General features: G+C 39.9%; 3 protein-coding genes across 5 annotated transcripts in view; 1 reads left to right on the forward strand and 2 right to left on the reverse strand.

Annotated features, from left to right (window-relative positions):
- LOC147156596 (chaperone Ric-8A) overlaps positions 1-23,574 on the forward strand; it is a 33,123-nt gene that overhangs the window by 2,523 nt on the left and 7,026 nt on the right. Inside the window, exons 3-9 of one of the 3 annotated variants that reach the window (XM_086064962.1) lie at positions 854-924; positions 7,022-7,148; positions 7,613-8,429; positions 12,090-12,251; positions 14,295-14,526; positions 14,895-15,005; positions 23,270-23,450. The gene's annotated coding sequence lies outside the window, so the exon portion shown is untranslated. Of the gene's footprint in view, positions 1-853; positions 925-7,021; positions 7,149-7,612; positions 8,430-12,089; positions 12,252-14,294; positions 14,527-14,894; positions 15,006-21,125; positions 21,200-23,269; positions 23,451-23,574 lie in introns of those variants that run through there. The other 2 variants (XM_086064963.1, XM_086064964.1) reach the window with 2 other exon arrangements.
- On the reverse strand, positions 58-17,520 carry LOC147156597 (transient receptor potential cation channel subfamily M member 4-like). Its single transcript, XM_086064950.1, has 28 exons — positions 17,257-17,520; positions 15,567-15,628; positions 15,312-15,489; positions 14,906-15,086; positions 14,315-14,484; positions 13,699-13,876; positions 12,349-12,413; positions 12,015-12,248; positions 9,621-9,723; positions 9,412-9,533; positions 9,050-9,331; positions 8,866-8,967; positions 8,282-8,410; positions 8,046-8,175; positions 7,703-7,848; positions 7,517-7,629; positions 7,001-7,114; positions 6,471-6,520; positions 6,139-6,377; positions 5,569-5,684; positions 3,918-4,050; positions 3,647-3,821; positions 2,785-2,950; positions 2,497-2,678; positions 2,281-2,413; positions 1,542-1,614; positions 616-709; positions 58-502 (listed from the first exon to the last, which is right to left on the reverse strand). The coding sequence occupies exons 1-28, from the start codon at positions 17,317-17,319 to the stop codon at positions 480-482; spliced, it is 3,756 nt and encodes a 1,251-aa protein (XP_085921076.1). The 5' UTR covers positions 17,320-17,520; the 3' UTR covers positions 58-479.
- Positions 17,712-19,173, reverse strand: LOC147156598 (uncharacterized). The gene is made up of 4 exons (XM_086064969.1): positions 19,051-19,173; positions 18,890-18,971; positions 18,655-18,807; positions 17,712-18,118 (listed from the first exon to the last, which is right to left on the reverse strand). The coding sequence occupies exons 1-4, from the start codon at positions 19,094-19,096 to the stop codon at positions 17,956-17,958; spliced, it is 444 nt and encodes a 147-aa protein (XP_085921095.1). The 5' UTR covers positions 19,097-19,173; the 3' UTR covers positions 17,712-17,955.

Below are 23,574 nucleotides of genomic sequence, written 5' to 3' on the forward strand. Positions count from 1 at the left end.
GTGTTCAACTAAACCGGCCCAAATTCCACAAAGTTGTGGCATGTATAAAGACACCTGTAAATTGATCATTTTATTATAAAACAACTGCAGTGAAACAGTAAAAGTAAAGAATCCTTTCCTCAGGTAGTGTGTGTCGCACAATATAAAGTGACATCAAATAGTACATATTCAGCATCAAATGTGAATTAACATGCAAAACATTTAACCCCCACTCATGTCACACCATATTTAGTTACAGTGTTAAATATATACATTAACCAGTTGTAGACTTAAAATATAGTTTGGCATTTGAACAGCAAACATTGCACTTTAAAAAACAAAAAAAATATACAAGTACTGTATTCAATACTGTAACAATCTAGTGTCGGCTGCTTTTCCTCCTGAGGCCAGCCATAATATGGTCTGGCAAACAGTTGGCATAGCAACAGCCAAGGTAAAAATGTCTTGTCGTAACCACCCAAAGTCAAGGTCTCACGGCATCAAGAAGATGGTGTAAACGAATCTGTGTAAAAAAAAAAATATATATATATATATATATATATATATATGTTTTTAAAGTGCAGTAAGAAAGGACGGTAATATATAAATATTGAGTGGTTAAATTTTAGGAAGTACCTCTCAGGTTTGGGGGAGGCCGAGGTGGTTTAAATGAGCTGCCTTGCGCCAAAGTATCGACAATCCAGCTTAGTGCGCTGGAGCAATATTCCATCTGTGAGATAGACAGACAACTGAATTGCTACTCAAGATACCATCAACTTGACGTTCTCTAACAAGGAGCTCAATAGCAAAATTCACAACAGGTGTCTGAGCCATAAAAAAAATAGTTTGACTTTCATTTCTGTCACTTTTCCAGTCTCTTGCAAACCGTTGATGACACTATGACCTCTACGCTCATTGGCCACGTCGCTTTGAGAACACAGCAAGGTAAGTGTCAATTTTACTTTTGGATTGCAGGATAATTACACTTGTTCGAAACAAAGACAATGTTTGTGAGAAAGTTGATCAGGCGCCAAAGAAAGTAAGTATTATTCATGACAACACAATGACTCACACATGCTGTAGCGAGCAAATTGGTTTTTACATACAACACTATGAGGAAGCAAACCTAGAAAGACAAGACATATCATTATGACCGGATTTAAAAAAAAAAATTCTTTCTTCTGTGAGAATTGACAAGGTTTCAACTCAAAGGGCTTTGGGACATTTTTGATATTGGAAAATTGGACAGATTTTCAGCTCAAAATTTGGCTGTTTTTCTGACATCAGTACTGTTAATAAAGTGTTAGGTGTTGCTTTGTTCTCATGATGCTATTTATAAATGAACTGACAATTTATTGGTTCAAAATTGTGTTGTGAATTTTTAGCCCCTTTTCAGAGAACAGCAAATTGTGCAAAAACTTAAAACGTTTAGAGAAAGTGAAATTAAGTTCAGCCAAATACCCTTAACTTTTGTGTGTGCACAACTCTAATTGTTTTATTTCCTTACTGTCTAATTGAGAGGAACAACTCCCAGTTAATACATTTCCTAATTGCAGTTTTACCTCACTCTCCAAAGTCCTGAGCCTGTGGTCGAAGTCTCTGCTTTCAGTCAGATGTTTCATCACACCGTCCACCCTGAAAAAAAGAAAGAAAAAAAAAGCTATTTTAATCAACTCATTTACTTCCAGCCATTTTCACTGAAGCAATCCCCTTCGCTCCTGGCTGTTTTACTGGCTTTTACTGATTTTACAAGGCCCACAGAATATTGTGTTCTATTGCTATAAAAACTTGGAACCTACCAAAAGAAAGATTATAGTCTCTTCTTTCATCAAGAAAAAAAAATATATTTGTATCTGTTTCCGTTTTGCAGCAATTTAGCATTAGAATATAGCTAAGTTTCATCAATATTCACATTCCTGGTGAAAACACCGGCAAAAAGAGCTTGTTGCAACATGGCCCTGGCTGATCTCTCATATTCTGCTGCCACCTGCTGGCCTTTTTTGTAATAACTACCATTGCTTTAAGCCATCTCTTCATGTCAGAAGCTGCATCAAAGTCTTTTGTATGCTCTTGCATAAAAAATAAAAAAAAACATATAAATACGTTTTTGGGAGTTAAGGGCACAGCATTAAAAAACATGTTTACACGTTTTGGGGTTTGAATGAGCATGACATGGATTGATTGAATATCTAAAACACTGACAACAAATGTTCACCCCTAGGTAAAAATGTCAAAATTGTGTCCAAAGTGTCTCCTCGAGATTATTTTTAGTAATGTCAACTCCCAAAAGCTAGGCCTCACTTGGCAGACATGCGCTTGAGCCTCTCCGAGTCGCTACTCTTCTGGATCTTGTTGAGAGCGGTCAGGAAGTCCTCCTTCTGAATGGTTTCCCACGTCATAAGTCTGTTTGCTGCTTTGCCTTTGAGCTGCAATACTGGTGAGACACAAACACAAGCGGACGTTTACCCGTGCCAGCTATGCAAGAACCCAGCTCAAACAATGAGGGAAAACACTGACCAAAGTGGTGGATCTTGAAAGAGGAGACCTTGCGGATGTTTCTCTTGATGAAGAGGTTGATGTGAGAGAGGATGATGAAGGGCGGCGCCAGCGAGGGGCGCGAGTGGTACTGGACGATGAGGTTGTACCGCTGGAACTTCCAGTAAATGTCACTGTTTTCCTGCACCTGGTAGAAGGTGTGACTGCACAGACAAAGCACATCAGTGGTTGTGAAAATAAATATTTACTAATGCCTCCCCTGATGAAGCTTGAGAACCCCTGATTGATGAGACATCAAAACATATTTACCTAAACATAGCAATGAGAAGATTGATGAGCAGGATGTTGGTGACCAGCAGATAAACAACCAGCAGGATGACCACCAGCCAGTTGCTGTACGTAATTCGACACGGCTCCGCACCGCCATCGATCAGCGTCACGTTGTTGGTGCACGGCATGTCCCAGTCCTTCCCCACTGGGAAGAATGCAGATGAAAGACAAAAAGCAGTCAGAGAAACTCATCACTGAAAGAGATCTAATTGCTAGAATTCCTCACAGGTCCAAAAGAAGAAAATCTTGAGATTAGATAAAAGCATTTTTTTGGAATGCTAAAACCAAATGAACAGTTTCTAACCATGCATTCACATGCTACATTCAGATCGCAGTTGAGGGGGTTAAAGTAGAAGTCAAACTTCAACATTTCTTGACAATAATATGTTATACGTGATCTTACTAGTCTAAACATGACATTCTGATTAACATTTGCGGAATATGAGTAATGAAGCAAAATCCAGCTGTTTTTATCCATTTTAGGGGGCGGCTATTTTGCCATTTGCGGTCGACTGAAGATGACATCAATGTTGCTCAGGTCTCAGGCAAAGACCAATCACAGCTCACCTGTTTTCTGAAGCTGCGCTGTGATTGGCTGTTACCTGAGAAACATTGATGTCGTCTTCAGTCGACAGCAAGTGGCAAAATGGCCGCCCCCTGAGATGGATAAATATGGCTGGATTTTGCTGCTTAACTCATATTCCACTTACGCAATATTAAAACAGAATAACATATTTAGACTAATGGGGCTGCACAGAACATAATCTTGTCAACAACAAAAAAATTGGGGGGGGTTTACTTCCACTTTACAATAAAAGTCAATGTACATATGTGCCCCTACCGTCCATTTCTTCGACGGGGATCTGCCCAAAAATGTGCAAGTACGGCCTATAGAAAACCCGGCGAAAGATGCGATCAAGTTGGGGATCGTAGGAATACAGCAAAGCCTGGTTGGCCACACCATAAGCCATTAGCCAGACTCCCAGGAAGAAGAGAAAGAAGAAGACATCCTTCATCTGAACAACATTTTTCAAAAAAAGAAGAAAAAAAGTGAGAAATACTCAATACTCATTTAGTAGCTTCAAGATGTGTTTTGTCACTTTTTTTCTTACCATCTTTCCCACTATGATGATTTTGGGTCCCAGCTGTTTGTGAATGGCAAAGATGTGAATGAGGCGGAGTGTGAAGACCATGTAGTCTACACACATAACATCTCGGCCAAATTCATAGGACCAGTGGAACATCCTGAAACACAGGTAGACTGTATTAAAAAAGACGTAGCAATGGCGCCTCCTAGTGCTCAGTTAAAGTTTGTCATGCTTTTCAAGCACAGTGATTACCAACCACTGTGCCTTGAGAGATCATAAAGGTGTGTGGCGGAAAATTATTCACATTTGCGTAATACTACAAAGTACTACCATAATGGCCAACATAATCCAATAGCAAATATCCAAGTGTTCATCAAAAACAAGGCAGTGGTTTAATTCCTAAACGTGTATTTAATATTATTGTAAGCCATCAAAATGTTATGCATAGTTTCAACATTAACACTGCGCTTATTAAAAAAACAACATCATTAATGATTATATTATTGAAAACGTATTGCACAAAAGTTAAATTAAAAAATAGCACCTAAGTAAATGTTTAACTCATTCACTTCCAGCTACTTGAGAGCATTTTAAAATGTTTAATACCCATACGATATTGTGTTCGATAATTATATATACACTGAATCTACCAAATGACAAAATAGACTCTCTCCTTTCTGCTGTTTTCCGTTCTTTTATAATCAAAAGTAGAAAAAGGGTAGGTTGCATAAAATGCATAAAATTCTCCTATGGACTCTCTAACTGCATTGATCTCATATCTAAAATGGGGCAATGATGTCATCTACTGGTGGTTGTGCATCAGTAAAGTTGTTTCAAAGTTAGAAATGTATAGTGGAGCAGAAACAGATGCTCCCCCACCCATCCCCGTTGAAAAGACGTAATTGACAAGTATACTAGTCAATGGCAGTGAATGATACAAAAAACAAAAAAAACGTAAAAGTTAAATAGAATTCAACGTCTTATATAATCCACTATTATGTCCTTAAGTGTAGCGTATTTTTATTAGATTTTTTTGTGATGTGTTTTTGAATTATTTCGAATGCAAAACATAGGCGAACTGTAAAAGACTGGCATACGATTATGTCTGCTTGTCTTAATCCTTCACTAAAATCACACCCAAGTTAGGGCGGGTGTCAAAATGGCATACTGGTGCGAAGCCAAGACGGAAGAGAACCAAGTCTGAAAATGGTTGCTGCCAACAACTGGTGTGGCAGGGAAATCATTAAAAGTGACAGAGTTGGAAAGGATTTCACTATTATTACAACTGTGTGCAGGGATATAAAAATAAGATAGAAAGGCAATAATTCAGCGTCATCACAGCAAATGGGAAAATATTAGAAACATCTAAAAAAATTAATAAAAAATTAATAAAAAGGCAGCTTTCTTCTACTACATTAATAAACAGTATTAAATGTATACCTTTCTGACAGTGTCAATCAAAACTCAGCATTACTTGGAAAGAATTAATAAGGCAGCTTTTGTACCACAAAGTGCTAAACAATCTACCATTTAAATCTCACTACCCTGTGTAGTGGTGTGACTTTTTTTGTTTGGCGGCGTGGCCCGTGAAATATTTTCTCTGACCTAAATTATGTTCCTTGGCTCAATCAAGGTTGTCAAACGCTGCAGTACAAACGCATGGATGATCCATTACCTGCAAATTAGGCCAATTATGAACAGTATGATGGCGGTGAGGTCACACTTGTGCCACACATCCTGAATGTACACTCTGACTCTCTGGCGCAAAGTCCTCGTCCCTAAAAAGAAAGTCTTGGAAAGAAAAACCACATTAAGAACAATCAATGTGTAAATTGTAATTGTATATTTGGGGTGTCCAAAGTTTTTCTACCAAGGGTCACAAATAGAAAAAGCTCAGCGTTTAAACAGGCCAGGTTTAGTTTTTTTTTTAATATATATATATATATGGAAATCAAGCTACGAATAGTAAAACTCCGCCCATAATTGAACCCACAAAACAAAATGGAGTGGATCGTAAAGCATCAACACCATACTTTTATAGCATGTACACAATGATGAACCCATGTTACATAAATGACTACTTGATAAATTAATCAACATTAACAAACTACCTTCACATGAGGCTCATCACTGCATAAAAATATATGCCGGGCTTGTAAAAATATGCAGCGGGCTGTAAATGGCCACCGGACCAGACTTTGGACACCCCTGATGTACAGTATATGAATAGTCTCTCCTCATTTACCTCTCGTATCTCCTCGCACACAATGGTGAACACCCAGAAATAAAGCACCAGCTCAGTTATGGCAGGACCTGCTGGGGGCGGCAGCTTGAAATCCACCAGCAGCACATACGCGAAAAGCAGCAGAAATAGGAAGTACATGAGGACGTTGCCCAAAAAGGCCGTGACTGGCGCGAACCAAAACTGACGCCATCTCAACACGATGAACGGCCGCTCGGGAGGTTTTGGCGACATTGGTCTGCCTGAATAAAACGATATGACGACACCATTAGCTCACATCCTGACTCAGCATTTTGGGTAGTATTTACAGTACGGGAAGGGAAATAGTGGCTCACCTTTGATGGTAGCAGTCCTAGGAGTGTACATTCCCTGTGTGTCTTCTTCACTGGGGGCGCAACCACAGCATGAGGTCAGTTATGTGAAAGCTATCAACACAAAGCTCAAACGTGATAAATGAGGACGACAGCTTTCACTCGCCGTATCAGCCCAGATTTTTGGGGTGGAACTCACGTACTGTTACTTTTTGTTTGTTTCTTGGATTACATATATTTATTTATTTTTAATACAGTGGTGCCTTCAGATACAAGTGACCTGAATTTTTTTTAGATTTCTCTTGATAAGCAAAAATTTTAGGTACAAGTGTGCTTTATACCCCCACCACTAGATGGCACCGGCAAACTAGCCCCATCAATTTGCATTGATTTCCTCACAATGAAAGGACAATATTATTTGGTAGCAGTAAGATACTATAAGATACGGCTAATAGCAAAAACTCGAAGAGTTAAAATGTGTACTGTGCACCTCTAGATACACATGGTTCACTCTTTATGATTTTTGCGATAAATAAGTGAAGATATATGATTACATGTGCTTGATGTCGGAGAAGGAGAAGATGGTGGTGCCATAAAGGCTGTCGTCCCGGCCCACGGCATCCTCACTGGGCTTCACATCTTTCTTCTGCTGGTGCTCCTCTGGTGCCCTGCAAGACGGAGCGGAGATCCCGATATATATAAGTAAGTAGTGTGAGATCATACAAACTTACCAATGAATTCAATGAGGAGAAGTTTTTTTTTTTTTTTTTTTTTTTTCTGTGCCTCCCATTCCATTCAGATTGTTGCAAAGGAGATAGACATCGTATTCTGCAGCTGACACCGTAATGGTGAAAGTTAACACTTGGTATGGTAAGGTTTGGTAATCTTAGTAAAAAAAAAAAAAAAATGGTGTGCCATCTCATTGTGTTCATTCTGATGAGTATTTTGGTTCTTGGTCTTCAGACAATTTTTCTGGAAAGTTCATGTCAAATTCCAGGTTCTTGGACATATTTAATGTTGTTGGAAGACTGATCTTGTAGTAGCTAATGAGAATACTGAGTTGACGTTACCTGAAGGAGATCAAGTTGGTGTAGCAGAGGACAGGGCAGAAGAAAACGAGTAGCAGTTTCCACACCTCTGTGTTCCTCTTCATGTCACCCCACCAGATTTGGGACAACAGAGACTGTGGAGAGAAAAGAGGCCATTTACTACATGCATCATTTGAAAGTGAGCGCCGTGGAAACAAAGCCAGCTACCTGAACTCCATCATGGCTGAAGAAAAGGCGGGCGTCCGCACCCATTCCCATTTGGAGGCAGGTGGTCCCGCCCCAGACCGGAGATTTGCGAATCAGCAAAGTGAAGGAGCGACTTTCATTGCTACGGTAACACGAACTGAAGACGTCTGAAATTCAGAAAACAAGGTATATAAAGTATACAATAATCACAAAAACTTTAGATATTTGGCTTTCAGGTGAACAGTTATTAGAGAAGGTAAAGGTTCTGCTGAAATCATTTTAGTTTCATCCTGAAATTTCAACATCTCAAACTTTTTGTGAGTAGTGCATAGTAAGCCTAGTATGACCAGATTCCGGCTTTTACCATGTGCCAGGTTCTCAAATTTCTGAGCCAAGTCTTTCACCGAGAGTTTGGTTTCGGTCTCAGCTTCCAGTTTGGAAAGTTCCCTTAATATCTTGCAGCCGCTCAGAGCGCTCAGCACCGACTCTCCTGCCTAGAATGGGAAAAAGTAGAAAAGTCCTTGAAATTAAACACTGACATTTCCAAGAATGTTTTGTTAATTCGACAAGTCCATCTTTTAACTCGATCTATAAAGCTACCATCTCCCAGAAGAAAGTAGCCATCTCGTTTCGGTTCTGGAGGACGGCCCAGATGAAGAGCGAAGCCCAGGGGTAGAGACAGCGCTTCTCCCGATACAAACAGTCTCCGCGCAGCAGCTTGCTGGCGTGCTGGAAAGAGAGGAAACAGGTTGGTGATAAACTTGAGAATACAGTGAATCCCTGTTTATCGTGTGGGTTATGTTCCAGACAGAGATGAAAGAACATAATATAACGATCATATAAAAATAATTTGTAAACATATTCGGAAACACACAAAAATTTGTAAGCATAAAATGTATAGAAAATACTGTATAGTATTTATAAAGTGTTGTATGCTGTAAATTCCCCTAGATGGCAGTAATTCACTAAATTATGTTATTGTGTTATAGTATTCTATTTCCCTTATATATTGACTTCTAATGAAGTCTAAAAAATATTTGTTTTCAATTATTTACAATATTCATGTTAATGGCAAAAAAACACGGAAAACCCCTTAAAAAAATCAGCGCTATGAACAATCACATTTTTGCTTTACACTGAACAATACAATGCGTCATACAATATTGCAGGGCGTTTAAGAATACCCTAATTGCCCTCCTCTTGGACATAATCTGGTCCAAATCCAAGGGTGCATAATAGAATGGTTGGCAGATGTCACCCATTAACAATTCTAGTACTCTTGACACCTGAGGAGAAAAGAAAAGAAAAGATAATGATGATCACCACACATTTAAAAGTTTCCTGATTGGGTTTAAAAAAAAAAATCACCTCAAAAAGACTGAGCTCTGTCACTGGTCCACTGTGAATGTTCTCAGCTGCACCTTTGCTGGGGGCCTCCCGCATGTGCGAGGGTGTACCAAGTCTCTCCAGCAGGCGGCGCTGGAGTAGCTGGTAGAGAAGTGTCCCATCAGCCACTGATCTGTAGAGGCTTTCCAGCCGACCATAGGTCAGGTAGTCCAGGATGTTCAGACCATTCTCGGTGAAGAGGCGCACAAACTGAGGCTTGTCGTTGATCAAGGCGTCGGTCATGGAGTCCTCCAGGTCTTCATACTGTAATCATTGGAGTGTGTTGGAAGTGAGCGATTTCAGGACTAAAACTTAGAAAAGACTCGACTTGACTGGAGGCTCACCCTCCACTGGATATCTCCGTTGAAGAGTTCGCTCTTGGCGATGTCCACCCTGTTCCACGTGACTGCGAGCTTCAGCTCTTCGTTGTACGGGCTGTGGTCGATTGACACGCGCTGTTTGGACGCTGAGAAGTCACACGGCATCTTAAGTTACGCTGCCGGAGGAAAAAATGCCGAAAGTTCTTAATGTGGATTGAATATTTATACTATACCTTCCACCAGAGCTTTGAGCAGCACTGTGTCAAAGTCGTTGGGGCCCTCTTGCTCTCCGTGGTAGATGGTGATCAAGTCCTTGTTTTGGTAGATGCTCAGAGCCTGGAGAGGTCAATATGGAGGAGAGAGGGGGCACACAGTATGAGCACAATATTCTGAAATATATTTCTTTTAACAGTCTTAACTCATTTGCTCCCAAAAAACGTATTCTATAAAAACGTTTTATTTTAAATGTTTTAAGTGTCCCAAAGACGTACTTATACATTTGTTATGGGTTTTTTTTATGCTAGAGCATACAGAAGGCTTTGATGCAGCCTCTCAGCTGCAAAGAGGCAGCAGAGCAAAAGAGATCAACCGGGGCCATGTCGAAAAAAAAAGTGCAATTACCGGTAATCACAATTCTAGAAAGATTTGTGAAAAATTATTACATTTAGCTTTATTCTAATGCTAATTGCCGCAAAACGTAAACATATAGAGATATCCTTTTTTTTCATGATTAAAGAAGACTCCACTCTTTCTTTTGGTAGGTTCCATGTTTGTTTTTTATAGCAATAGAACACAATATTCTGTGGGCCTTGCGAAATCAGTCAAAATCCAGTAAAACAGCCGGGAGTGAAGGTGATTGCTTCAGTGAGAATGGCTGGGAATGATTGAGTTAACAGACTTGAATTTGATTAGTTAATTGTGAACATAGCCACATCCCCAGTTTGTAACTCTGTAACTGTTACCAAGTAACAGTAATCAAGTAACTGTCACTAAGTGACTAAAGGAAAATAAACTAAGACAAAAATAAAAAGTCTGAAATAGCTTAACTTTATTTGGGGTTACTCAAAAGCACTTTAAATGGCAGCAGGCGGGTGCTGAAGAGTAACTTTAACTGAGTAACTTTAAGTAACAGAAACTAAAGAAAAAAAGTCCATATTTGTAACTGTTACTAAGTAACTACAGCCAAGTAACTAAAACCAAGTTACAAAGTCACGAAGAGCACCAAAATAATCAGTACTGCACCCTTTTTTGGGTGTACCAACTACAGTCGTATGTGCTTGTACAGATATCCTTAGGAGTGAAATTACATAAAAAAATTTCCATTAACAAAGTGTTTGTTGTTTCAATAGCCTAAACGCAACAGTGTTCATTGGCTGATGTTGCACATGAGACAAAAATGTAAGGGGCCATTGTACCGAGGGGCGTCTTATGAGCGTGTATGCCCTCTGCAAATGACTTGGCAACGGTCCATGTCTGTTATGGAATATCCTGTCTGTGCTCCGATGGAATTTTGAGCCCAGCGGCATTAAAAGAAAGGTCAACCAAAACCCTGAGATCATCTATTGTAAGCCCATAAGGTTGCAACAGGGTGGGCAATTTTTTGCATCCCATGGATCACAATTTTCATTCTTAAAGCGGACAGATTTAAAATTGTTATTTTAATAATAAAACAATAATTGACGCTCATTTTTTAATTATTCTAATTACAATCAATTAGGTAATAAGCTATTTAACAATAATAATTTTGAATTTAAAATTTAAAAAAATGCAGAACTCTTTGTTTTACTAATATGTATTTTATGTAAAATTGTTTATTTTGATAATAAAATTATCTGTTTATTTTATTTATAATCAATTCAGATCAATAAATAAACTACACACAATTACATTAAACTTTGTTTTAATTAATTAATTATAAGTAAAACAGTATTAAATATTATTAGAAATTTAACTATATATTTTTTAAATTTTATGTAAAATAAAAAACAAGTAATTAAAACTGGCTATTTAATTTTGATCCATGTTCATATTTATTTCATTATTTAAAGTAAAAGTAATTGTAATAAACTAAATAAATGATTTAAAATTAAATTAAATCAATTATAAATGACAAAAAAAGACTATGAATGAGTTTGACTGATTGATGTTAATTTGTTATTACATTGTTGTTATATTTTAATAACAATCTGTTTTTATTTGTATTCACAATCAATTGAATTATAATTTAGACAATTATTTAATTAAATCAATTTTGAATAAATATTTTATGGGAAAACATTTTGGGGAATAAAATTATCAATTGTCCGTGTTTTTATTTATAAATACAATATATAATAAAGTTTTAGTACCATTTTTAATTTTTAGAATAACCAGTTTAAATACAGTAAATAATTAACTGTATAAATGACTAAAACACGAATACATACATTAACCAACTTTAGGAAAAACTGCTAGAAATATGAGTCTTAATAATGTAAACGCTCGCTGGGCTGGATCAAAGAATGTGTGTACTATTTGGCCCATGGGCCATATTTTGCCTACCCCTGGGTCACACCTTTACTGCTGGGCCTTCCTGCTTGCTGCATGTCAAAAAAACACAAAGGTGTGACAAGAGGTGTTGAACTTACACGCTCAACAAGTTTGTCCGTGTCCGCTTCAGAGGGAAAGTATTTGCGAACCCGTTCCGCCACTCTGTCTTTCAGGTCCACGCTGGGACCCGCCTCACCGTCGCCCTCGCCGGAAGACGGGACGACCGGTGCTGACGACAGGTTCTTCACGACGTCACTCAGGAAGTCGGCCGTGCCTCCTGAGCCCGCAAGCACCAACCAGGGCATGGAGCTCTTCAGAGAGAGATCAACTCTCTGGTATGAAAGGAAATCGGGACACATTTCTTGAGGGTGTGTTGTTCTTTGTACCGCTCACTAAAGTGAATGACACAATCCGATTTTGACAAAGCTTTACCTCCAGTAGAGTGGCGTCCCCTGAGACCAGCATGCAAAGAACTGGGATGTCGATACTGCCGCTGCCTAAAAATAGCAAATAATAAATTAAAAAGAGACAGTAGGAATATTCTGAATTTATTAATACAAGTGCATGTGAGAATATTACTGCTGAGACCCTCACAGGAAATATCTAACTATCAACAGTGGTAATAAAAGTCTACACACCCCTATTCAAATGCCAGGTTTTCATGATACACATAATGAGAAAAATATATGGTATTGCTTTTTCTCTTGCCATTAATTTAATCTTTACGAAAGTAAAATAACAAAAATAATGGGTTTGCAAAAGTCTGGACACCCTCATAAAAAACAATAAAACTCATTAAATGTGAGTCAGCACATACCTGCCACCATTTTAACCCCAAATAAATTTCAGATGGTTTGGTATGCTTTTCCTGAAGCTTTTTTTTTCCCTTTCTAGAGAAGTCTGAAGGTTTTGTGCTAACACTGCCTGCTATTTTGAACTGTTGATAATTCCCTCCAATTTGCCTAAAAAATATAGAGAAGAAGTTTTTAACCATTTGTTTCAAAATTTGCCAAACACACTTCAAATCTCCCAAATGCATGTGGCAAAATGTGTTAAATGGTCCAATAAAAACAAGGTTGAACTTTTTGGCCACAATTCAGATCCAAAGCACTTTAAATTGTGCATTTGTGTGCTGAATCTTATTTAATTTAATTTAATTTAATTTGTTCAAATGGAGGGAATTATGAACAGTTCCACCAAGAGGATGAACAATTTACAGATTACAGTACCTGATAAATTTCAGTTTTCCAGTAGCAATTAAATAGCCACTTTACCCAACAGATAAATAAAAAATTAAAATAAAAACTACAATATAAGTCTTACAACAATCTGTATCTATCTTATGGGTCCTATTTATAAATTATGATCAATGCATCAATTTATTTTTAGTCAGGCAAGAGTTAAAGCAGTTTAGGAATCTTGTTCATTTTTGCCCCCTGCACTCATCTTGACTTTACATGTCGAGAGCAATGTGTCAAATGCATGCCTGGGCATGCAATGGCTGCTAGTAGATACCAAAGGATCATCACATGCCTTTAGCTCAGGAATCAACACAACAGCGCTCAATAAATGCTGCATAACATGTTGTGGTTGTAAGGCGCAATTCATCAGGGAGTGAGATCCGTGCTTTCTTTTAATTCAAGTTGTATCGTTTAAAAAAATACTCGCAAAAATAACAGCATGGGGGAAACGACAAACAATGGAGGCAGCTGACCTTCAGCTCACAGACTGAACGTAAAATCAGCCTACACAATGGGTCCCATTTCAAACAAAAGCAGTTACCCCAAATGCCTGTGCGCTGGTGGGAGATGTAGTCCTCCAGTTTGGCCCTGAAGCCCGTCTCGCCACCTCTGCGTCCCATGCTGCCGTCATCCACCAGCAGGAAAGCCTGGTAGTTGTTATCCAGGCAGCACGAGTCCCGGGTTGTGTTGTGGACATAATACTTGGCAGGAAAACTGCCCTGCAAAAAGAAGAATCAAGGGAAAAGTTTGTGACAGGTGTTCTTTGATTAAAGGTCAAGAACGTCTATTTTGTAGATCCCAAGATAGATAACATGGTATTGGGACAGAGAAAACTGAGATCAACAGAGTTTGTCAGGGGACATATTTGAGTAGTAAAAAGTGAAACAGAGGTGGCAAATCCAGATCCACAAAGTAATACCCTGCCACAGTTTGTCTTTGGCCCTTGGTGCTAGCTAGCTAGCTAGCTCCCTAGCAGGTAAACAAGCACGATGGGAGCTAGCTAGGGACCTAGCTAGCTAGCACCTGAGGCTGAAGCCAAACTGTGGCAGGGTTTTTACTTTCTGGACCTGGATGTGCCACCTCTGAAAATTAAGAATCAAGACATTAAATTATACTTTTTTACAAATACAAAACAAGGTTTGGCACGAGAGGACAACCTGTTCATTGACCAGCTGCTGCCGGTTGTGGACGAGACCCCAGGGAGTGACACCCAGAGCCACCACCTTGTTGAGGGAGACCGAAGAAGCTGCAGTGGCGTGATCCCTCACCGCCTCGCCAACGCACCTGCCGACTCCTTCACGCAAGCCCGCTGTCAAGATCCAAGCTCCTGAAAAATGTTCAGCCACGAACTCAGGATTTGCAACATACAGTAAGATGCAGTGTGCATAAAAAGATAAAAGAAAACTGTGTCATGTGAAGAGTGTGAACGGGTGTTATTATTTCTGCTTTGATCTGAGGCCTTCCGAGAGGAAAGCTGACAGAAATGACCTCAGATTGCGGGAGAACATCGCGTGCCACCTGCACTTGGCAAACGAGTCAGGAAGCAAAGGCCATTGTCGTTCCAAAATTAGGTTCACACCCTCAAGGAGGCTCTCACTTTATTGGCATGGCCTTTTTTTTTTTCATGTGTAAAAAACACTTTTCACATGATCTTTGGGAAAAGCATTGTTAAAAGTCTGAGCTATGAGTCTTCAAGGTAGTAGTGATTATAGTGTCCCCCACTTCCTTGTTTTGCAGAATGGTTTTACCTGTGCTTTGTGAGGCTTTTACCAGACCCTGCCTGAGGACCTCCCGCACCCACGTCTTCACTTTGGTCCTGCCTTCGCCACCCACTACGGACACCACCAGGTTAGGAGCAGGCAGACCCCAGTGGGTAGTCATCAGGGTGTAGACCATAGACGGCGGTGTGTCCCATGACAGCCGCAAGAACTGCAATCCACATGAGGGACAAAATAAGGTTTAGTGGTACACATGGTAGTTATGATTAATTTAGTGCTAGGTACAGATTAGTGTCCCATGTTTTAGTTAGTAATTCTGCAGCCCTTAACGCATTTTGAAACACATGTCCCCCCCCCCCCCCCCCCCCTAAAAATGGCCAAACAGGACACATTCATGAAGTAATAGTACTGATCCGAATGATAGAAAACGACCCACGTAGCTGTGCCTCTTGCTGGCGCCTGCAAACTGCAACTCTCCGAAGGCATCCGTCGGGTACTCAGAGGAGTGCTGGGCGCTGTCCCAGTGATTGACAATGGCCGTGCTGAAATAGTCGCCGAGGGCCACAGAGGCATGGGTATCTCTTGTCTCACCGCACTGGCACAATGCGCCGTTACTAAGACAAATAGATGAATTAAAGTGAATAAAAAAAGGCACCAATGGGGACTGCACAAAGTACTAATGTCGCAGTACCTGAAAGAATCTTCCACAAAGGTGGTGCAAATTCTTTTCTTGAAGATTTTGGGGATCCAGCTCTGGAAAACACATCATATTTTCAGATTTTAAATACAGACCAAACTTTTAATTCTGAGCATGATGGAGATGGAAAGACAAACCCCAGCACGTTGGCTTTAGTTCTTAGAAAATAGCTGCTATTACACTGGTGAGGCATGCTGCAGGGTTTAAACACTTGACTGTGATTTATAGCAAGGTGCTGCCGTTTGCCCCAGTGTGTGTATGTGACGAGAGCATGAAGGCTTGAGATGTGTAAGTGTTAAACACATTATAAATTTCCAAAAGAAACCTCTTTTTAGCTGGAAAGTTACAAAATATAATAATATCAACAATCATTTATTTTTATTTTCAAATTGTGTCATGGTGAAATAGTGGTTAGCATATATGACTCGCAGTTTGAAAGTTGCAAGTTCAAATCTAGGCTTCGGCCTTCCTGTGTGGAGTTTTATGTTCTTTCCTGGCTTGCATGAGTTTGGAGTTTTCCAAAAACATATATGCAAGTAAAATTGAGAACTAAAGTGTCGGTAGGTGTGAATGGATGGTCTAAATGTGACCTCCGATTGGCATCCTGGACGAGTTGCCTAGTCCAGGATGCACCATGCCTCTTGCCCAAAGTGCTTGGACAGGCTCCAGCACACCCATGACCCTACTGAGGATAATTGGTATAAAAGATGAATGAATGGATGGATGGATGGATAAATAATGTAAAAAGTTGTAGACTGCATCTTACCAGAAAAACATAAGCACTACTTAAATTGCACATGCAGTATGTTCAGCGGGTTAGGCATGCAAAAGTACATGCATACGTGTCTATTTCTACAGGTATGTAAAGGCTATGAGTAACATGATATGGTAACAATATAGCCTACTCTAGTGAGGTAGTGCGTGTTGCTATGAAGAAAAACAATAGATTAATAATACACATGTATTTTCTATTATAATTAGCAATTATCATTGTTATTATTATCGTTATGAAAACAATTATTGTCATCGTGTAAAAATGTTGCGAGTAGGAGTGCAGTAACAACTAGTACAAACAGGGCCGCGTTCCATTTAGTTGCTTACATGAGTCTATCAGGATGACATCAATGCACTACAGCTGAGCAACTAGCCTGTCAAAGCAACATGGAACGCGACCGCTGTGATTATACACTCCGGTACTGTACTGTAGGCTACCCCTTACTTTGATGTTACACGGCGTCAACTTTTTTCCGCTGATTTTAACATGTAGTCCATTCAAAACTGGACGCCATGCCATGTTTGACATCTTACAGGGAAAACCTCACGCAACATTGAAATAAGTTGTCAGATTAAAGTGGCCAAAAAACAAACACTTTTGTTTCGTGTACATTCCGATAGCTATTGTTAAGCTAGCATGTGACACTACCATCTGCTAACTTCCGCCGCTTTACACGATAAACGTGAAACTGTCACTTGGAAGCATGTTGGCCAAACGCCAGCGTCTGCCCGAACATATTTACGACGAAATTGCCCCTTGTGTTTGATAAGGAAGACGTAATTGTGCAAATCCGATAGTTTGATGGATGCTAGCAGAGGCGTGGACGACGCGTCATTGTGACTCAACTTTCCGCCAACTTTCACAACTTCTAGTTCCTCCACAACAATTGCAAAACTTTCTCCCCCTCACCTGGTCCTTCTCAGATTTGATGTTTTTGTGTCCGCCGTCTGCCGCGTCTCCAGTGTCTCTCATGGTTTCTTTTCTTCCACTCCCTCGAGTCAGAGGAAGATGACAGGAAAAACAACCAGCTTTGGGGTTTTTCGAACCATTATTTACGGACTATTTCCCCTTCCGATTTTATCACAGTTTCTCCGTCAGTCCAGACGGAGGAAAGAAGGTGCAGAGCAAGCAAAGCACACAGGTGAGGGTGTGGTTGGAAGAGGCAAATACTGAACCTCCTCCAAACTCTAAATAGGAGTGGTCACTCACAGCAACACAAATGTCACACCTGGTCCTAGATCTCGGGGAGCTCAGTTTATTATAGTGCACTTCTGATGTTAAACACACTCCTTAGGAGCAACTTGGAGCAAAATTGCTACCACCAATACACGGTCTAAAAATATCACACTCAAGCCTGGGTTTCATGTAGAGAGAAGGAAAAGTGCAAATGCAGAAGTACAATCACACAGCACCAGAAGCTGTCATGTTTTGTCATGAATTTAATCAGAACATAAATATATTACTGTAAATACAATTAAATAATATATATATATGTATATTTAAAGCTTGATTAAAATATACTTGCAGATAGCTTACATCCATAACAAGTACCAGTCCATCTGAACACACAAAGAGGAATTTGGTTATATCTTCCATCCAATGTCCATTTTATCTGCCATAACCCTGGGGGTCATGCGTATTCTTGGATTTTTCTTTTCCGCTCGTTTTGCTGATGTGGTATAAAGTGTTTCCTAAATTTTGGACGTGGCAGGTGCCGAACTTGCATCCAGGCTGGGGCGCGCGCCTCTGACGAAGTAGTCTTCCAGCTAAGCTGTTGGCAAAAGGGGGGGGGGGGGGGGGGGGGGGGACATGAATATAATGTAAAAATAATAATAATGTTTAAAACATTTAAACTGTAGGTCGGCCGTAACTAGCATATTCATACATTTGTGAAAAAAGTTAATGTCATATTTTTTAAGAGCTGAAATCTGAGCATACCAAATTTGTTCAGCATGAAAAGAAACTAGCCAGTTTACAGTATCCACAATCAAAAATGTAAAAAGCAAAAACACAAGCCACATGTGCTCATATTAGCACATCGTTTCATAATGAAAACTGAAATGGTTCGCCACCCATGTCCTATTGGGATATAATTCAATTTAACTGAGCTTTTTTATTATTATTATTACAGTAGCCTACTGTGTAGCTTTGTTGTTTAAGCAAATGTATTGCAATTGTACCGTGCACTGTACTAGATTGGGGAAAAAAGCCACTTCATATATGATGTAACATGTACAGTTTAAATAATTCAGAAAGTAGTGTAGAATCTGTACTGTAGCAAAACAAGTAACGATTGTCGTTTAATACCTGCGTTTGATTGCATCCATGTCTAGATGTTGGTCTCTTGGGCCAAAAGGGACAATCTTCAGGAATGGAATGTGCTGCTCCTGTGCCTCCTCTGACTTTTCCAACCCTGATGCCTCAACCGTGTCCACTGTGATGGAGACGTCTTTGTCTAAGCTGTGATTCAGTAAAATGAGGTACCCAATTAAAACCAGAGAAGATCAAGGATGGGTAGCGTGCAGATGTCTTTTCAAGTCACCTGAGAGCGGGTCTAAGTGGCGAGGCAGAGGTCAAAGGTACAGTCAGTAGCAGCAGAACAGCTATCTCCATACCGCAGTGCTCTGTTGTAGAGAAACAATTGAGTGAAGTTATTTTCAAGAGAAGGCTTTTACAAAAGTTTCATTGCTGGGTGAAACTTACCACCAAGAAAATAAAGAAATCCGCTGTTGCTTTTGGAGTGAACCATCAATCCAGAGGTGGTGGTGTCGTCGCTTTGTGATTGTCAAGTCGCTTAAGTCTGTCATGCTTTTGCCCCTTTGGGCCTTTTATAGGGTGAAGGAGGTGTGTCAGACTGGACTGCAGTCGTGGTCATTCTAGACCTACTCCCATGCTCGTCATCTGTTGACATTCAGGAGTTTACATCCTAATTTATTGCATGGGTTAATGTAAACAACCTTTTAGTAACAGCCAGAGCATATGATGATACTCATAGTGACCTTGTACATTGTTTGATGTTTACATTGATTCTAATGCCACCCCCCTTTCCCCGATATACGCCCCCCCCCTCCCCCCTTTTCCTCCACATCCTCCTCCATCCCACCACTCTCAGTCCACTTGCTGCTGAGCAATTGTTCCACAAATCTTTCTTTCTTTTCCATCACCTGCAGGAAGCGCTGACGGGCCCAAAATAACGCTGATTCGCAGCTGCGGGCTTTTCTTTATCGCCCTATTTTTCCTGTGCCTTTTCCCCTTGAGTCACATTTGCCTTCACCGTGTTTATTTCTGAAACGTCCTTCGCTCCCACCGATCCCCACATACAGTGTGAAGAAAAACAACCTCTTGATCTTGCGCACCTTTGTCAAACGTTACATTTATAGCATGACGGTGTTCCCGCGCTAATCGTAAAAAAGGAAATTTGGGGGTCCCAAAAATCATTATCCACTTTTCTATTTCATTTCAAGTCTAATTTGCACAGACGTGGGGGAAACAGTTGTCGACAAACTAACATGGCAGAAGACCTGCTACTATACCACCACTGATAAAAACACCAAACTCTTAGAGCAGGCATCCGCGCAAACCAAGGAGAAGTCTATCCAGAGGACTGCACTGGAACAGCATCAGATTATGACGCTCTAACAACTAGGCTCTTGCTAGCTTTGCGCAAATGCCTGCTCTAAGAGTTCAGTGTTTTATCAGTAGCAGGCCTTCTGTCGCCTGGTTTGCCAAGAACAGATCCTCTTTCAAGAAACTTTTTGAAACGACTCTTTGGAGCTTCTCAAACTGGTGCTGACCTGCAGTCATGGACAGAAATCTCCTTTGCCAGGCAGAAATTTGTCAGCGCTGCTACTGGCTTTTGGGACATCTTGTATTGATAAAATGGAGTAAAAAGTCAATATGGGTATAAAACAAAGAAATCTTTAAGAACTCGTGCAGGATTGTCATTCTTTTGGGCTGTGATTGGCTGCCTGGTAATATAACGTAATAGAACACTTTTTGTTTCATTTTAAGCTCGACGATGACCCCCCCCCCCACACCCCAAGCTTTCTGTTTGTTCGAAAGATTCTGGAAATGAGCCTCGGCACCAGAGGAAAATCCTGACCATTCAGCAGAAGATAAAACTCCACTTGTGTGATGACACTGATTCTCACAATGAAAATGAAACACGTCAATATGAATATACAACACTATTTCAAGAGAACTCTGCCAGTGTTTAGATTTTCAAATGGTCACTTCTACAATATTACAAGAAAATCACAAAGTCCCATCACTGGTGAGCGATATTCCGAGTATATGCTAAGTAACTTAAAGGAACTGGTAATCTAACTAAGTTACTTTTTGAATGTACCTGTGTCGCACTGAGCATAGCCCCTGTGGTAAACAATGGTTAACTGAATCTCCTCTAGCACTATTATAGCTGTGAATAAAAATAATAATAATAATAATAATTTAAAAAATCACTTTTCAGAACTCATAGCAACACCTAAGAAAACTATGCCATATTTCTATTCGTCTTTTGCACTGGAAGCACTCCAGCATTTTCCATTTACCACACTCATTTTCACTCAGCCTCTTTTCATCTCTCCAGTGCACAACTTCCCTTCGGGAATCTATTGTTTACCGCCACCGTGAGTAGCATCTGGTCCGGCCGTGTCGTCACAGCACTGAGTCATCGCCCCCATCACGGGGTAGCATAATAAGCTCACGTCGCATGATTGGGAAGGAATTACGTGTGTTTTTTTATGAATTCTGTAATTTCCTCATTTACAAGATGACACATTGGAGCAAGGGAAAGGGCTACGTGCCTAAATGCAAGGAATCCCTCTTCAGCTGACCAGATCCTGTCAGAAAAGTGAGCAATTTACACGCACATTTTACAAAATTCATCCATTTGGCAATAAATTAGTTCAAGTCAGGTCAATCTGGCAATTTAATATGTTCCTACTAAAACATGTTAGATACTTAACATTGCACTACATTATGGATCCGTAGAGAGTGTTTGTTTATGATTACCAAAAAATAGAACAATACATCATAAAAAAACAGGAAGTTTCCTGTAGTTTTCCACTTAGTGTAACTGATCCATGAAGCCTCGGCACACTGTCAAGTTTGGACTCTGACTTACATTCCCACCAACGACCACTAGTCTAGTGATTACTGATTGGTACGAAAATTATAGTACAATACAATACAGTACACATACACAGATTTTTCCTTTACTGTTTGGTTGGTTTATTGATCATTGGAAAGATAGATAGATGGGTGGATTTAGGGAGTTAGGTTCGTTGATTGATTGATCAGTCAATAGGAAGATAGATGGGCAGATAGGAAGATGATAGATGGCTGGCACATTGGTATAGAAATTATATGGATGGATTACCTAATGCTAACAGAACCACACAAAGCTACATTACGTAAGTCAAATTGATTGAAGCCTGAAATCATCTCATTGGTCGGCGGAGTTCCATTGTGAATTATGGCGTCCCCAGTGTTGTGACAGTTGGTCACAATCTCGCATTAAATTAAGTGTTACTGGAGCATATCAGTAGAAATCGTCCATCGCTTGTTTCAAAGATTCCCCAGGGTCATCCGTCTCTTTTTTAACTTTGACTTGTTGATATCCTGCCTCAAGTGTCCTATTCATTTTCAAGAAATATGTATTGGGAGCACTTGGTGGGGACCCGTCTACCCCTTTTTCCCATTTCTCCCTGACGTAGTGTACATCCTGTTGTTGCTGTAAGCACCAGTTGGACACTTGAGAACCTCTCGGCCTTGCTTCCTCTACCCACTGGGCACAACAGTGAGCATCCTGCCAGGAAAGCCTGTCATTCACACTTATATTATTATCTTCTTTCGGGGCAATTTTAGGAGCTCTCAAGACACCTTCGTGAGCACACATGTAAACATCCTCTTAATTGAACATTTGATGGGAAATGATTTGATGATGTCCTGTAATGTTTGATGCAATCATTTAGCAGTATTTTTCCAAACTCTTTATTCGTTTGTCTCATTTAAGTAATTAGTTGACATATTGCAAATAAAATAAATTAAAACAGAATACATTATATTGATACACATGTATTTATCTTATTTTTCATGGAATAATTGGTTAATTCCTTATCCATCCATCCGTCCATTTTCTAGTCCGTGTATCATGTTCAGGATTGCAGAGAGCTGAAATCTGTCAAACCTAGATCACATCAGGTGAAAGAAAAATTTCTCAAGTCATTTTTCAGAAAAAAAAAACAATATGATAATGATTTTTCTCAATAATCCTGGTCATTGTAACCTACAAAGGATTAATCAAGGCGACTGAATTCTTCTTGTGATTTTTTTTTTTCTTCCCCGGTTTTCCGTAAACAGGCGGAGCACCACTGTGAAATAATGCCACGAGACACTTTCTGGCAATATTTAAAAGCATAAACCAAGAATGGTCCTAAGGTTTCTTTCCCAGTTTGTGAAAATAGCTCCATCTGGTGGGAGTTTGAAATATCCATCCATCCATCCTCTACCACTTCTTTCTTTCTTCTCTTTCGGGTCGCAGATGTGCTGGAGCCTATCCCAACTGACTGACCCAGATTCTAACCGAGAACCTCAGAACTGTGAGGCGGATGTACTAACCACTAGTGCGATGTTTGGATCCATTTTGGAATGTTTTGTAAATAATAGTCTCCCAATTCATGTTTCCCCATTGTTTTATTAATTTTGTTCAAGTTATAGTGCCATTACGCAACAGGTGATATTAGTAATAGTTAATAGTTGTTTTGATGATTCCACAGATATTAGGTAGGCAGGCAGGTAGGTAGAGCAGTTTGAGCCTGCAAACACCTAGAAAAGGTTAGCCGGTCATCAGAGATATAAACTCGGAGTCCATTAGTGGATTATAAACTCTGTGGCCCCTTCATCTCTTTTGGATTAACAGGAGAGAGAGTGAGAAAGAGGGAGAGCGAGAGATTGAGTGGGGAAGTGGAGCTCCACTGGAACTGAACAGAACCCAGCCGAACTCCGCACACGACATACGTTGACTAAGAAAAACGGGGAGTTTCTGCAGCCGCGACTACACCTCAATAATACCGTTCTTTTGATCAAGAAAACTCGTCAAGGTAGGTTCAAGCGAACTCCATATGCTAGTGCCTAAATGTGTTATTTATGTGTAAAGTAAAATCATTTGACTATAAACGTGCACTTCAATATCATATTGAAGTAGTTCTGTCTTAACATTGGAGA

This window comes from Leptonotus elevatus, chromosome 20, assembly GCF_054856555.1.
Source record: "Leptonotus elevatus isolate MCC_2025b chromosome 20, RoL_Lele_1.0, whole genome shotgun sequence".
Taxonomy (NCBI): Eukaryota; Metazoa; Chordata; class Actinopteri; order Syngnathiformes; family Syngnathidae; genus Leptonotus; species Leptonotus elevatus.

What these genes read in the sequence shown, in the direction of transcription:
- LOC147156597 (XM_086064950.1), bottom strand. Translation starts at nt 17,319, where the DNA reads ATGAGAGACACTGGAGACGCGGCAGACGGCGGACACAAAAACATCAAA. An exon ending in TAGGACTGCTACCATCAAAG is followed by an intron (nt 6,378 to 6,470) that starts GTGAGCCACTAT and finishes CGTTTTATTCAG; the next exon opens with GCAGACCAATGTCGCCAAAA. An exon ending in TGTGCGAGGAGATACGAGAG is followed by an intron (nt 5,685 to 6,138) that starts GTAAATGAGGAG and finishes TTTCTTTCCAAG; the next exon opens with ACTTTCTTTTTAGGGACGAG.
- LOC147156598 (XM_086064969.1), bottom strand. Translation starts at nt 19,096, where the DNA reads ATGGTTCACTCCAAAAGCAACAGCGGATTTCTTTATTTTCTTGGTG. An exon ending in ATTTCTTTATTTTCTTGGTG is followed by an intron (nt 18,972 to 19,050) that starts GTAAGTTTCACC and finishes TCTCTACAACAG; the next exon opens with AGCACTGCGGTATGGAGATA. An exon ending in ATGGATGCAATCAAACGCAG is followed by an intron (nt 18,119 to 18,654) that starts GTATTAAACGAC and finishes TTTTGCCAACAG; the next exon opens with CTTAGCTGGAAGACTACTTC.